A 12,970-nucleotide genomic window follows, 5' to 3' on the forward strand; every position below is an offset into this window, starting at 1 on the left:
TCATACACTGTATGACACGGGTTCTGATAATTGACAAGGTGGCTGAAGTTACCTCACTTCCCCCCATCACCCCCCAACAGCTTTTTGGATTTCCCAGTGACAAAGTATATTAATTCTAATACCCATTCCCATTCCAACATGTCAATCCATGGCATCCTCTACTGCCACTCTCAGCTTGGAGGAGGAACACCTCATATCCACCTGAATAGACTCCAACCTGATGGCATGAGCATCAAACTTCCAACAATTCCTCCCCTTCCTTCTTCCCTCTTCCTCCATTCCCCACTCTGGATACCTTTGTATCTCTCTTATTCTCATCATCTGCCCATCACCTCCCCTGGTGCCCCTCCTCCTTCCTTTTCTCCTATGGTCCACTATCCTCTCCTCTTCTATGATATTCCATCTTCTTGCACCTTTTACCTTTTCCACCTATCACCTCCCAGCTTCTCACTTCGTCTCCCACCCAGCACTCTCCTGGCTCTAGCCATCACCTTCCAACTCGTACTCCTCCCCCTCCCCCATCTTCTTCTGGCCTCTTCCTCCTTCCATTCCGGTCCTGATGGAGGGTCTCAGCCTGAAACACTGACAGTTTATTCCTTGCCTGACCTGCTGAGTTCTTCTGGCAGTTGGTATGCCTTACTCTGGATTTTCAGCCTCTGCAGTATCTCTTGTGTTCTGGAAGATGATTTCTTATCTGTTCTAAGTAATCCAGTATTGTGCTCAAACTACCTTCTGTCCCCCTTACCATTGTCACATAAACAGCATTTGGGCCTAACATTTCATTTGCTCCTTGAAATTTAGTTGAGTGTAATCCTTTAAAGATTGTTGCCATGGAAACATAAAAAACCTGAAAATTGCTCACTTCCCTCCTGTGCTATTCAGTTCTTCTGGTAACGTTATGTTAGATCAGGGGTTCCCAACCTTTTTTATGCCATGGATCACTGCCGTTACCAAGGGGTCCTTGCACCCCATGCTGGGAACTCCTGTCTTAGATGAACTGAACTTCCACAAGAAATCTTCTTGTTTTTACTGTAACATTTTAATTATATGTGGAATTAAGCAACACAGCAGCTCATACTCCCCTGAATTATAACAAACATTAAAAGATTTAAAGACTTACAAAACATCTTACAACAAACGATACACAAACTGAGGGTGTTCGTGCATAATTACCATGGAAGATGACATAATAGTCTCAGGTGTGTACTAAACCTTTTTCTAATGTGTCTGTTCTTAATCACAATGCGTGTTACTAAGAACGTTGCATTATGACAGCTCTTGGCATCTTACCATTATTCTCCATACTTCATACCCAATGCTCTCTGTAGACCTTATGTTGCCGGCAGGCTTTTAATTAATTACAATATTATCTTGATAATGATCTCTGGTTCTGGATGGAGTTTAGGTGTTCCCAACATTATTGGATTCGATCATACCACATTTTGTCACACTCCATCCAACCTGAACCAAAGTGAGCTTACAAGCCCAACTGTGCTAAAGGAGATGCAAACGTTTGAAACTAGCAATTAGATATTTTTTAACTAAACTGTGTATTTACAGCACTAGAATTCTCTAACGTCCAGTAATTTCTCATCCCTCTCTTTTCTCATTTCTCATTCTGGCTACCCTTTCACCTCTCCTCACCTGCCAATCACCTCGCTCTGATTCCCCTCTTCCTTTCCTTTCTTCCATATCCACTGACCTCTTGTATTAGACTCCTTTTTTCCTTCAGCCATTAACCTCTTCCACCTGTTGCCTCCCAGTTTTTCACTTCATGCTCCCTCCCCTACCCGCCTACCTTCCCCCTCACTTGGTCTCACCTACCATCTGCCACCTTGTACACTTTGCTCTTCGCCCACCTAATTCTTTTCAGTCCTGATGAAGAATCTCAGCTCGAAACGTGAAATGTCATTCATTTATTCCCCTCCATAGATGCCTCCTGACTACCTGAGTTGCTCCAGCATTACGTGTGTATTGTTCAAAACCAGGGGTTCTCAACCCCTCGGCTAATGGTATGGGTTCATGACATTAAAAAAGGCTGGCAACCCCTGCTCTAGATTTAAATTAATTTTCAGAAATTAACACAGAACATCACTTCCATCATCTAACTCAGATACAACAAAATCCTCACGTGAAAACATCAGCTGGAGCTCAAACAAAAAGCCAAAAATTTAGTGATGCAAATTATTTTTATGATTTGGCTTCAGCTGCTTTCTGTGGTACAGAATTCGACAGGTTCCCTATAACAGAAATCATTGGTTGAGTATTGTCACATGACCAAACACACGAGTATACTCAAGAAACTCTTGAATGTAGGCAGTAATGGCCGCAATCACCTTTAGAGACAGCCTGTAGATTTCAGGAGAGGGAAACCAAAGGTCCGTGAGCCAGTAATCATTGGAGGATCAGAGGTGGAGATGGTCAGTAACTTTAAGTTCTTGTGTGTCACTGTCTCAGAGGTCCTCTCCTGGACCCATCATATAAATATAATTGCAAAGAAAGCACACAGCACCTCTACTTCCTCCTCAGGATCTGTGGAGATTTGGCATGTCATCAAACATCTTACATAGGAACCCTACAGCACAATACAGGCCTTCGGCCCACAAAATTGTGCTGAACATGTCCCTATCTTAGAAATTACTCGATTACTCATAGCCCTCTATTTTTCTAAGCTCCATGTACCTATCCAAAAGTCTCTTAAAAGGCCCTATCGTATCCGCCTCCACCACCGTTGCCGGCAGCCCATTCCACACACTCACCACTCTCAGCGTAAAAAACTTACCCCTGACATCTCCTCTATACCTACTCCCCAGCACCTTAAACCCGTGCTCTCTTGTGGCAGCCACTTCATCCCTGGGAAAAAGCCTCTGACTATCCACACGATCAACGCCTTAGCAAACTTCTACAGGTGTGTGGTGGAAGGTGTGCTGACTGGCTGTGGCACAGCCCAGTAGGGAACACCAATGCCTTTGAGCAGAAAATCCTACAAAAGGTAGTGGATTTGGCCCAGTACATCACGGGTAAAACCCTTTCAGCCACTGAACACATACATCTACATGATACATGGCCATAGAAAAGCAGCGTCCGTCATCACGGTCCACACCACCGGCCGTGCTCTTTTTTCGCTGCTGCCATCATGCATAAGGTACACATGGCTCGGGACTCACGCCACCAGGTTCAAGAACAGTTACTACCCCCCAACCATCAGGCTCTTGAACAAAAGGGGATAGCTACACTCATTTAAGGACTCTGTTATATTGTTTATTATTTATTGCATTTATTTATTATCTGCATTTGCAGAGTTTGCTTACAGCTTACAGATACTCTTTACAGTTACGGTTCTATAGATTTGCTTTGTATGCCCGCAGAAAAAGAATCGCAGGGTTGTATATGGTGACATGTATGTTCTCTGATAATAAATTTTACTTACTTTACTTACTTACAGGGAGAGGCATATTGGTTTTAAAAACAAAACTTTTTACACAAAAGTTGACTGAATTAAACTGAACTTGTACAAGAAATACAAGGCTTCAGGATATGAACATTAATGTTCACACAGAGAAATAGGTAAGTGAAAAATCTAAAAGTCATGGCAGCAAGCCAATGAACATTAGTGAAGCTTAGTACAACAGTTGACCCAAGCATTGCTTAATACCACACCATTGCAGTCATCTGTGGGTAGTCTTTAATTCCAAGATGATTGGCATTAGGATTAATTTGTTGAATGGAAAACAACTTCCATTTAATAAATACACTACACAGTTCCAGAATTGGACTTATGAAAGTAGGTAGCAACAAAAATGTACCTCTCTATGGAACCTGGAGAGAATTCCACACAGAGACTACGTTTGTCTCCATGGAATTCAATGCTTGGCCTAGTATTGAACAACACAGGCTAAAGCAACAGACACAAAATGTTGGAGGAACTCAGTAGGTTAGAAAACACCTATGGAAAAGAATAAACAGTTGATGTTTTGGCCATGAACCATCCTCAGGACTGAGACAGGTTTAGTTTTGTTTCCTCATACGTATCTTATGGAGATATCAGTAACTGTGCTTAAGTGACCTACATGTAGATTGTGAAGGATTTGTCTCTACTGATATCTGAAAATTCTGTCAGAAAACTCACAAATGAATAACAATCCTCCTTGTAAATAATTCTCTTCTCTATTAGCAAGTCAGGAGAAGAATAGATGTAAGTTTTTCTAATGCAGTACATGTTCTGTAAACAGAAAATACTTAATGCTAGACAACATAATACTGCTCCTTGAGTTGCTTAGTGTAATAACAATATTATAACATTCAACAATATTTCTAGCATTCATTCTATGGGTTTTTATGTTTCGTGGATGTCTATGAAGAGTAAGAATTTCAGGCTGTGTACTGCATACATTCTCTGATATTAAAATGAACTTTTGAAACACTAAGTAGTTCAACTCAGATCCCTGAAATTATACTCTGCACTTGAGTGGTGATCAATCCTCAGATTATGGTATAATCATGTCTATGTAATGAGAATGTATTGAGATAATGGACAAACCTACCTCCACTACTAATGTTTCATTTGTTGGGCCTCTGGCAGAAAGACTTTCCTGTCGATTGTATGGCCTTTTGTAGTCAAATATCGTTCCAGAGAAACGATGTCGGCCAGGCCAGTCCAGTGTCCAATGCCCATTGAGATAGTACTTCTGCTGTTGGTTCCTAATGGCTATGTAAGCATTGGAAATGTTTAGTTCGTGCACACGAATGGTACGTGCTCCCGCAGGAATGGTGACGACTGTGTAATACTCTGCTGGAGAAAAAGTAAAGTGTATTGAAAACAATTCATGCGTAAATACAGATTTTAAAATATTTTCAGCTATATAACAAATAAACTTCCAGGATAGAAAATGTCATTAGATATAGGAGCAGAATTAGGCCATTTGGCCCATCGAATCTGCTCTGCCATTTCATCATAGCTGATCTGCTTTCCCCTCAGCCCCGATCTCCCGCTTTCTCCCCGTATCCCTTCATGCCCCGACTAATCAAGAATCTATCAATTTCTGCCTGAAATATACCCAATGACTTGACTTACACAGCTGCCTGTGGTAACAAATTCCACAGACTCACCACTCCCTGGCTAAAGAAATTCCTTCTCATCTCAGTTCTAAATGGACGTCCCTCTGTTCTGAGGCTGTGTTCTCTGGTTTTTGACTACCATAGGAAACATCCTCTCCAAATCTACTCTATCAAGGCCTTTCAACATTTGACGGTTGTTTCCTTGAGATCCTTCCTCATTCTTCTGACTTCCCATGAGTACAGGCCCAGAGCCATCAAACATTTCTCATACGATAAGCTCTTCAATCCCAGAATTATTTTTGTAAACCCCCTTTGAACCCTCTCCAATGTCAGCACATCCTTCCTTAGACCAAAACTGCTCACAATACTCCAAGTAATGCCTCACTAGTACCTTATAAAGCCTTAACATTACATCCTAGCTTTTATATTCTAATCCTTTCAAAATGAATGCTAGCATTGCATTTACCTTCCTCACCACCGACTCAACCTGCAAATTAACCTCTAGGGAATCCTGCACAAGGACTCCCAAGTCCCCTTGCACCTCAGATAGTACACAACCAAGAAAAGAAAACAGATAGTAAACACCATATGGTTCTGCATGTGATGTGAAGCCAATTTAGGAATCTGACAGAGATCCAGTAAACAAAATCTGTTGTGATTCTCATGTCTATTAGCTGAGTAATTTGGGAATTGTGCAAGTGTCTATGTCTAAGTCTCCAGACTGTGCTCATTCTGAACAAAGGCTCGTAAAGTTTCCCTGAAAATTCAAGAGGTGTTTGGTCTTGGGACAACAAGAGTGGCAACAAAAACAACTATTGATCATATCAGTGCCCCTCAGCTAGATGGATGAAAATATTTATACTATTTTTTGGCTATTGGTATCTAATGCCAATTTTGGACAGGATCAGATCATAATCCATTTAAAAGTTTGACCATTAGACATAGGAGCAGAATTAGGCCATTTGCCCATCATGGCTGATTGATCTTCCCTCTCAACCTGATTGTCTACGATGGTAGAGCGTTAGAGGGCAGATGACACCTTTGAAGATGTACCCCACACATATCAGCATCTTCAGGCAGGAAGAATATAAGTCGTAGTGCAACCAAGCCAAGTATTTACAAAGTTAGGATCTTTATACCATGGGTATAATATTCTGTGTCCACCTGCAGTCTCGAAGAGCTGGCAATCAGGATGGCCTATTTGCACATACAAATAAAAAGGTTTGCACACGTTCTTTCAGTGGCCTTGCCGAATGTCTTTATAAATATTACAACAGATCACCTTGGTCTGTTAGCAAACTTAGTTGCATATCACAAAAAAATAACGAGAGTGTAGACTAAATTGGGCAGCACGGTAGCGTAGAAATTAGTGTACCGGTTTACAGTGCCAGCGATCGATTGGAAGATTAAAGTTCAAATCCTGCTGCTGTCTGTAAGGAGTTTGCACGTTCTCCCCTTGACCACGTGGGTTTCCTCCAGGTGCTCCTGTTTCCTCCCACATTCCAATGACCTGCGGGTTAGGGTTAGTAAATTGTGGGCATACTACCTAAGTGCTAGAAGCATGGCAACACTTGTCGCTGCCCCCAGCACATAACGTTGGTTGTTGATGTAAACCACACATTTTTCACTGTACTTTTATGATGTTTGGTGCAAGTATGACAAATAAAGCTAATCTTTAGATCTTGTTTGGTGCACATCAAAAAGGGTGAGAACTCTAGATGAGATGGGATCATGATTATGCAATGGGAGATTCAATACAAAACATAACTAATCTTTAAATTTTGTGTGGTGCATGTCGAAAAGGCTAAACACTTTGTAGGTGAGATGAGCATCATGATTATACAGCGGGAGATTCAATACACTACATACGGTTTACGTAGTGCTGCTTGGTGTATTGACCCTTGAAGATTTTACACGTCGAGTTGTTGCCTTTGCAAACCCCACAAGCATCTGGCTCAAGTTTCGAACCCAGAACACGGTCACACCCAACAGCCTGTGATGAATAAAAATAAATGCACATTAGAGTGACAATACACAGCATAATTGTCTATTTTCACAGTTTTATGCAAATAGCCTGGCACCTCAAAGTGGCTTAGACCTTTCACTGTGAACACCCTTTATACAAATCTATATAAAAGCATTTGAAAATAATTTAAAATAGCAATTGACTGCATATTTCATTAATGATTTCAGTAATAGTAGAAACTTTCACCTACTGACTGACCACTTACTCCTTAAGACCATAAAACATAGGAGCAGAATTAGATCATTCAACCCAACAAGTCTGCTCTGCCATTCCATCATGGCTGATTTACTATCCCTCTCAACCCCATTCTCCTGCCTTCTCCCTGTAACCTCTCTTGCCCTGACTAATCAAGAACCTATCAACCTCCTTAAAAATATACTCAATGACTTGGCCTCCACAGCCATCTGTGGCAATGAATTACACAGATTGACCACCCTCTGGCTAAAGAAATTCCTCCTCATCTCTGCTCAAAATGGCATCACTGTATTGTGAGGCCGTGCCCTCTTTTCGTCCCCCACTGTAAGAAACATCCACTCTCAACCCAATTCTTCTGCCTCCTCCCTGAAGCCTTTGACGCCCTGATTAATCAACTTCCACCTTAAATATGCTCAACCATCTGTGGCAATGAATTCTGCAGATTCACCACTCTCTGGCTAAAGAAATTTTTCTTCACCTCTGTTCTAAATGAACGTGTCTCAATTCTGAGGCTGTGCCTTCTGGTCCTAGACTCCCCATTATAGGAAATATCCTCTTCGCATCCACTGTATCTCAACTTTTTGTGAACCTCCTCTTCACCCTTTCCAAACCAAGCACATCTTTTTTCAGATAAAGGGCCCAAAACTGCTCACGATATTCCAAATGTGGTCTGACGAATGCCTTACAAAACTTAAGCATTATATCCTTGCCTTTATATTCTAGCCCTCGAGAAATTAATGCTAACATTGCATATACCTTCCTTACCGCCAACTCAACCTGCAAGTTAGCCTTTAGGAAATCCTGCACATAGACTCCCAAGTTCCTTTGAAGCTACGATTCTGAATTTGCTTCCTGTTTAGAAAATAGCCTATACATTTGTTCCTTCTACCAAAGTGCATGACCATACACTTCACTCTATATTAAATTTGCCACTTCTTTGCCCATTCTGCTAACCCAAGTCCTTCTGCAGACTCCCGGCTTCCTCAACACTGCCTGCCCCTCCACCCATCTTCATATCATCTGCAAACTTGGCCCAAAGCCTTCAATTCCATCATCCAAATTATTAACATACAATGTGAAAAGAAGCGGTCCCAACACAGACCTCTGCAGCACACCACTAGTCACCAATAACCAACAAGGCCCCCCTCTTTCCCCCCTTTTCCTCCTGCTTGTCAGTCAATCTTCTGTCCATGCTGGTACCTCTTCTGTAATACCATGGGCACTTATCTTGCTAAGCAGCCTCATGTGTGGCACCTTGTCAAAGGCCTTCTGAAAATCCAAATAAACAACATTCACCGACTCTCCATTGTCTATCTTGCTTGTTAATTCTTCAAAAAATTCCAACAGATTTGTTAGACAAGATTTCGCTTTGGAAAATCATGCTGACTTTGGCGTATTTTATCATGGGCTTCCAAGTAACAAGAAACCTCATCCTTAATAATAGACTCCAACATTTTTCCAACCACTGAAGTCAGGCTGACTGGCCTATAATTTCCTTTCTTCAGCCTCCATCCCTTCTTAAAGAGTGGAGTGACATTTGCAATTTTCTAGTCCTCAGGAACCATCCCAGAATCTAGTGATTCTTGGAAGATATTCTTCAGTTAACTCTTTCAGAACCCTGGGATGTATTCCTTCCTGTCCAAGTGACTTCTCTATCTTCAGGCTTTTCGGCTTCCCAAGCACCTTCTCCTTAGTAATGTCATTGATACTCACCTCTGCCCCCGACACTCTCGCATTTCTGGCATTCTGCTAGTGTTTTCTACAGTGAAGACTGATACAAAATACTTAGTAAGTTCACCCGTCATTTCTCTGTCCCCCATTATTATTCACATTCCAGCATTTTCCAGTGGTCCGGTATCGACTCTCATCTCGCTTTTACTCTTTATACATGTATATCTGGAAAAAAACTTCTGGTATCCTCTTTTATATTATTGGCTAACTTCCCTTTATATTCTATCCTTCCTCTATAGCTTTTCTAGTTGTCTTCTGTTGGTTTTTAAAAACGTCCCAATCCTCTACTTTCCTACTAATATTGCTCTATTATATGTCCTCTCATTTGCTTTTATGCTGTTTTTGACTTCCCTTGTCAGCCACTGTTTCCGCATCCTCCCTTTAGAATACTTCTTCATCTCTGGGATGGACCTTTCCTGCACCTTCTGAATTGCCCCCAGGAACATTATCTATTGCTGTTCTGCCATCATCCCGTCTAGTGTTCCCTTCCAATCAACTTTGGTCAGCTTCTCTCTCATGCCTCTGTAATTTTCTTTACTTCAGTGTAAAACCAATACATAAGACTTTATCTTCTCCCTTTCAAACTGCAGGGTGAATTCTATCACATTATGATCACCACCTCCTGAGAGTTCCGTTACCTAAAGCTTCCTAAACAAATCTGGTTCATTACACAGCATCCAATCCAGAACTGTATTTTCCCGAGTGGGCTCAACCATAAGCTGCTTTAAAAAACCATGTCTTAGGCATTCTACAGATCCCCTCTCTTGGGAGCCAGCACCAACCGGATTTTCCCAATCTACCTGCATATTGAAATCCCCCATGATTATCGCAACATTGCCCCTTTTACATGCCTTTTCTATCTGCTGTTTTAATTTATATCCCACATTCTGGCTACTGTTTGGAGGTCTGTAAATAACTCCCATCAGAGTCTTTTAACTTTTGCAGTTTCTCAACTCTACCTACAAGGATTCTATATCTTCTGATCTTATGTCTCCTCTTCTAGTTTAATTTTTTTTTACCAACAGAGCCACTCCACCCCCACTACCCCGCCTAACTGTCCATCCTTTCGAGACAAAGTGTCTCCTTGGATGTTAAGCTCCCAGTTATGATTTTCTTTCAGCCCTAGCTCAGAAATGCCCACAACATCATGCCTGCCAATCTCTAACTACGCCACAAGATCATCTACCTTTTTCTGTATACTGCGTGTATTCAAATATAACCCCTTCAGTCCTGCATTCATCATCCTTTTTGATTTTGGCCTCCTATTGCTCTTCAACTCTTCCCACTAACTGCAATTGTGTTGTATTATCTACCAGTCCTTCCTCACTGTCTCACTACACATTACATCTACTTGTGTACCTACTGTGCCATCCTCAGCCCTATCAGCCCATTTGCCGTCCCCCAGACAAGTTAGTTTAAACCCTCCCTCACAGCTTGAGCAAACCTGCCCGTAGGTGTATTGGCTCCCCTCGGGTTCAGGTGTAAACCATCCTTTTTGTATAGACCTTCCCGAGAAGGGATCCCACTGATCCAGAAATCTGAAACCCTGCCCCCGCACCAATTCCTCAGTCACGCATTCTTCTGCCAAATCATCCTGTTCTTACCCTCACTGACAGGTGGCACAGGCAGCACTCCAAAGATTAATATCCTCGAGGTCCTGCTTTTCAACTTTCTACCTAACTCCCTATATTCTCTCTTCAGGAACTCCTCCCTTTTCCTACCTATGTCGTTGGTGACAATATGACCCAGGACTTCCGACTGTTCACCCTCCCCCTTAAGAATGCTGTGGATCTGATCTGAGGCATCCCTGACCCTGGCACCTGGGAGGCAACATACCATCTGGGTGTCTCTTTCAGGGGAACAACCACAGAGGTACTCTGCATAGACTGCCTACTCCCTTTCCTTCTCCTGACAGTTACTCCAGGTACCTGCCTCCTGCAACCTACGGGGTGACTGCCTCTGTGTCGCTCCTGTCTATCACCTCCTCATTCTCCAGTACGAGCTGAAGGTCAAGCAGCCACTGCTCCCATTTCTTAACACGATCTTTACAGAGCTGCAACTGGATGCACTTTGTACAGGTGTAATTATCAGGGAGACTGGAAGCCTCCCACATCTCACACAAGGAACATGCCACTATCTACGGACCCATTCTCAGTGCACTAGCTATGCATTTAAAAAAATTACTAGGAAGTTCCTTCCTTACTTACTTTGAACCTCTGTCTGTGCTTGCCCAGGACTGTTGGGTCAAAGCCGGACCACGCTAACAAAGCTCCATTCACCCAATGGGTGCCCTACTTACACCTCTTTTCTTGTTTATTGGCCCTGTGCTGACCGTGGCCTGCCAAAAAGAAGCTGAGAGCTCTTTTCAGACCTCACGCTGTGTCCCCCACGAACGAGCTCTCGCGCTGATTTCAGCCCACCAAAAAGAAGCTGAAAGCTCCTGGGCTCTTTTCAAACCTCATGCTTTGTCACCAATGAACCTCTCATCCTCATTTCAGCCCACTGAGAAGGTGAAAGCTCCTGATCTCTTTTTAAACCTTGCGCTGTGTCGCCAACAACTTGTCGCACTGATTTCAGCCCGTCTAAAACTGAGCGGTCCGGAGCTCTTTTTAACCCCTGCGCTGTGTAATCAACAGACAACCTCTCGCTCTTATTTCAGCCCGCTGAAAACATTTACCATTTGTTTAGAGATACAGCACAATTGCAGGCCCTCCTGGCCAAATGAACCCCCGCTGCTAATTACACCCATGTGACCAATTAACCTGCTAATGTGTACATCTTTCGAAGATGGGAGGACAACGAAGCACCAGGAGGAAACCCACATGGTCACGACTTGAATGTTCAAGCTCCTAACCAACGGTGGCGGAACTGACCCCAGGTCGCTGGTCCTGTAACGGTGTTACGTTAACCACTGTGTTACCGTGCTACTAAGTTATATTCAGACATCTGCAGTAGGAATATATAGACTGACACAGCTAAGTACTAGAAACACCCAGTAACCTCTTCAAGGCGGGAGGAGAAGATGGCAGCGCGACGCAGCACGCGCACTCTCCGGTGAAATGATATCGTATCTGTTAAACAGGGGCCATGGACAACTCTGATTTGATGAAGACAGACGTGAGAAGCAGAGAAACATCTGGAGAAATTTCTGAAATGCCTGGTTTGCTGCTGTTGTTACTGTGCGATCGAGAATCTCTGGAGGGAAGGCCCCAAAATCCCCAGCTTTGCCTGCTGCTGGCGACCGAGGCTGAGGTCGAAACGTTCGGATAGAGATAGTGCTTGGTACTCGGTGTCGGAGGGCTGATCAGAGCTCGAAGTTTTCGGACGACTCGGAGTCGGACTGTGGTCGGGCATGGCAGGGAGAGTTTTCTTCCTCCTCCCGTCTGCGTGAGATGTGGGATTTTCGAGAAACTTTGAACTTTTTTACTGTGCCATGGACTGTTCTTCATCAAGTTATGGTATTGTTGCACTGTTGTAACTATATGTTATAATTATGTGGTTTTGTTAGTTTTTCAATCTTGGTCTTGTGTTTTTGCGATATCACACCGGAGGAATATTGTATCATTTCTTAATGCATGCATTACTAAATGACAGTAAAAGAGGACTGCGTGTCCTCATAATTTAATCTAATCTAAAAAAAGTGTAGGATGAATTTCAGGAAAGGTCATCTCTTCTCTGCGGTGAGGAAGACCGCCTTAGTCACGAAGCAGATTTAGGAGGAGCCGTAATTGGACAAACACCGCAGACCCTACTCAGGTGGGGTTAAAGAGTCCAGCACTGCTCCGGAGAAATATGCCAACAACTTTGTACGTTTGGACCACAACAGAAGCCTACAAAGGTAGGCAGGTGGTCCAGGAATTAGAATGCGAAGACCATTCCTTTCAACTATATATGCTAGGGCTTTTACAATGGTTACCCGAGATCAGTAACCTTTTTCACCAAATATTCTTACGAGGATAG

General features: G+C 42.9%; 1 protein-coding gene across 1 annotated transcript in view; it reads right to left on the reverse strand.

Annotated features, from left to right (window-relative positions):
- The window catches only part of LOC140212316 (A disintegrin and metalloproteinase with thrombospondin motifs 16), a 201,243-nt gene that overhangs the window by 57,047 nt on the left and 131,226 nt on the right, over positions 1–12,970 (reverse strand). Inside the window, exons 15-16 of the mRNA XM_072283017.1 lie at positions 6,928–7,051; positions 4,545–4,789 (exon numbers count right to left, since the gene is read on the reverse strand). Of these exons, the coding sequence (XP_072139118.1) occupies positions 4,545–4,789; positions 6,928–7,051 (369 nt within the window). The remainder of the gene's footprint in view (positions 1–4,544; positions 4,790–6,927; positions 7,052–12,970) is intronic.

The sequence above is a fragment of the Mobula birostris genome, chromosome 19, assembly GCF_030028105.1.
Source record: "Mobula birostris isolate sMobBir1 chromosome 19, sMobBir1.hap1, whole genome shotgun sequence".
Lineage (NCBI taxonomy): Eukaryota > Metazoa > Chordata > Chondrichthyes > Myliobatiformes > Myliobatidae > Mobula > Mobula birostris.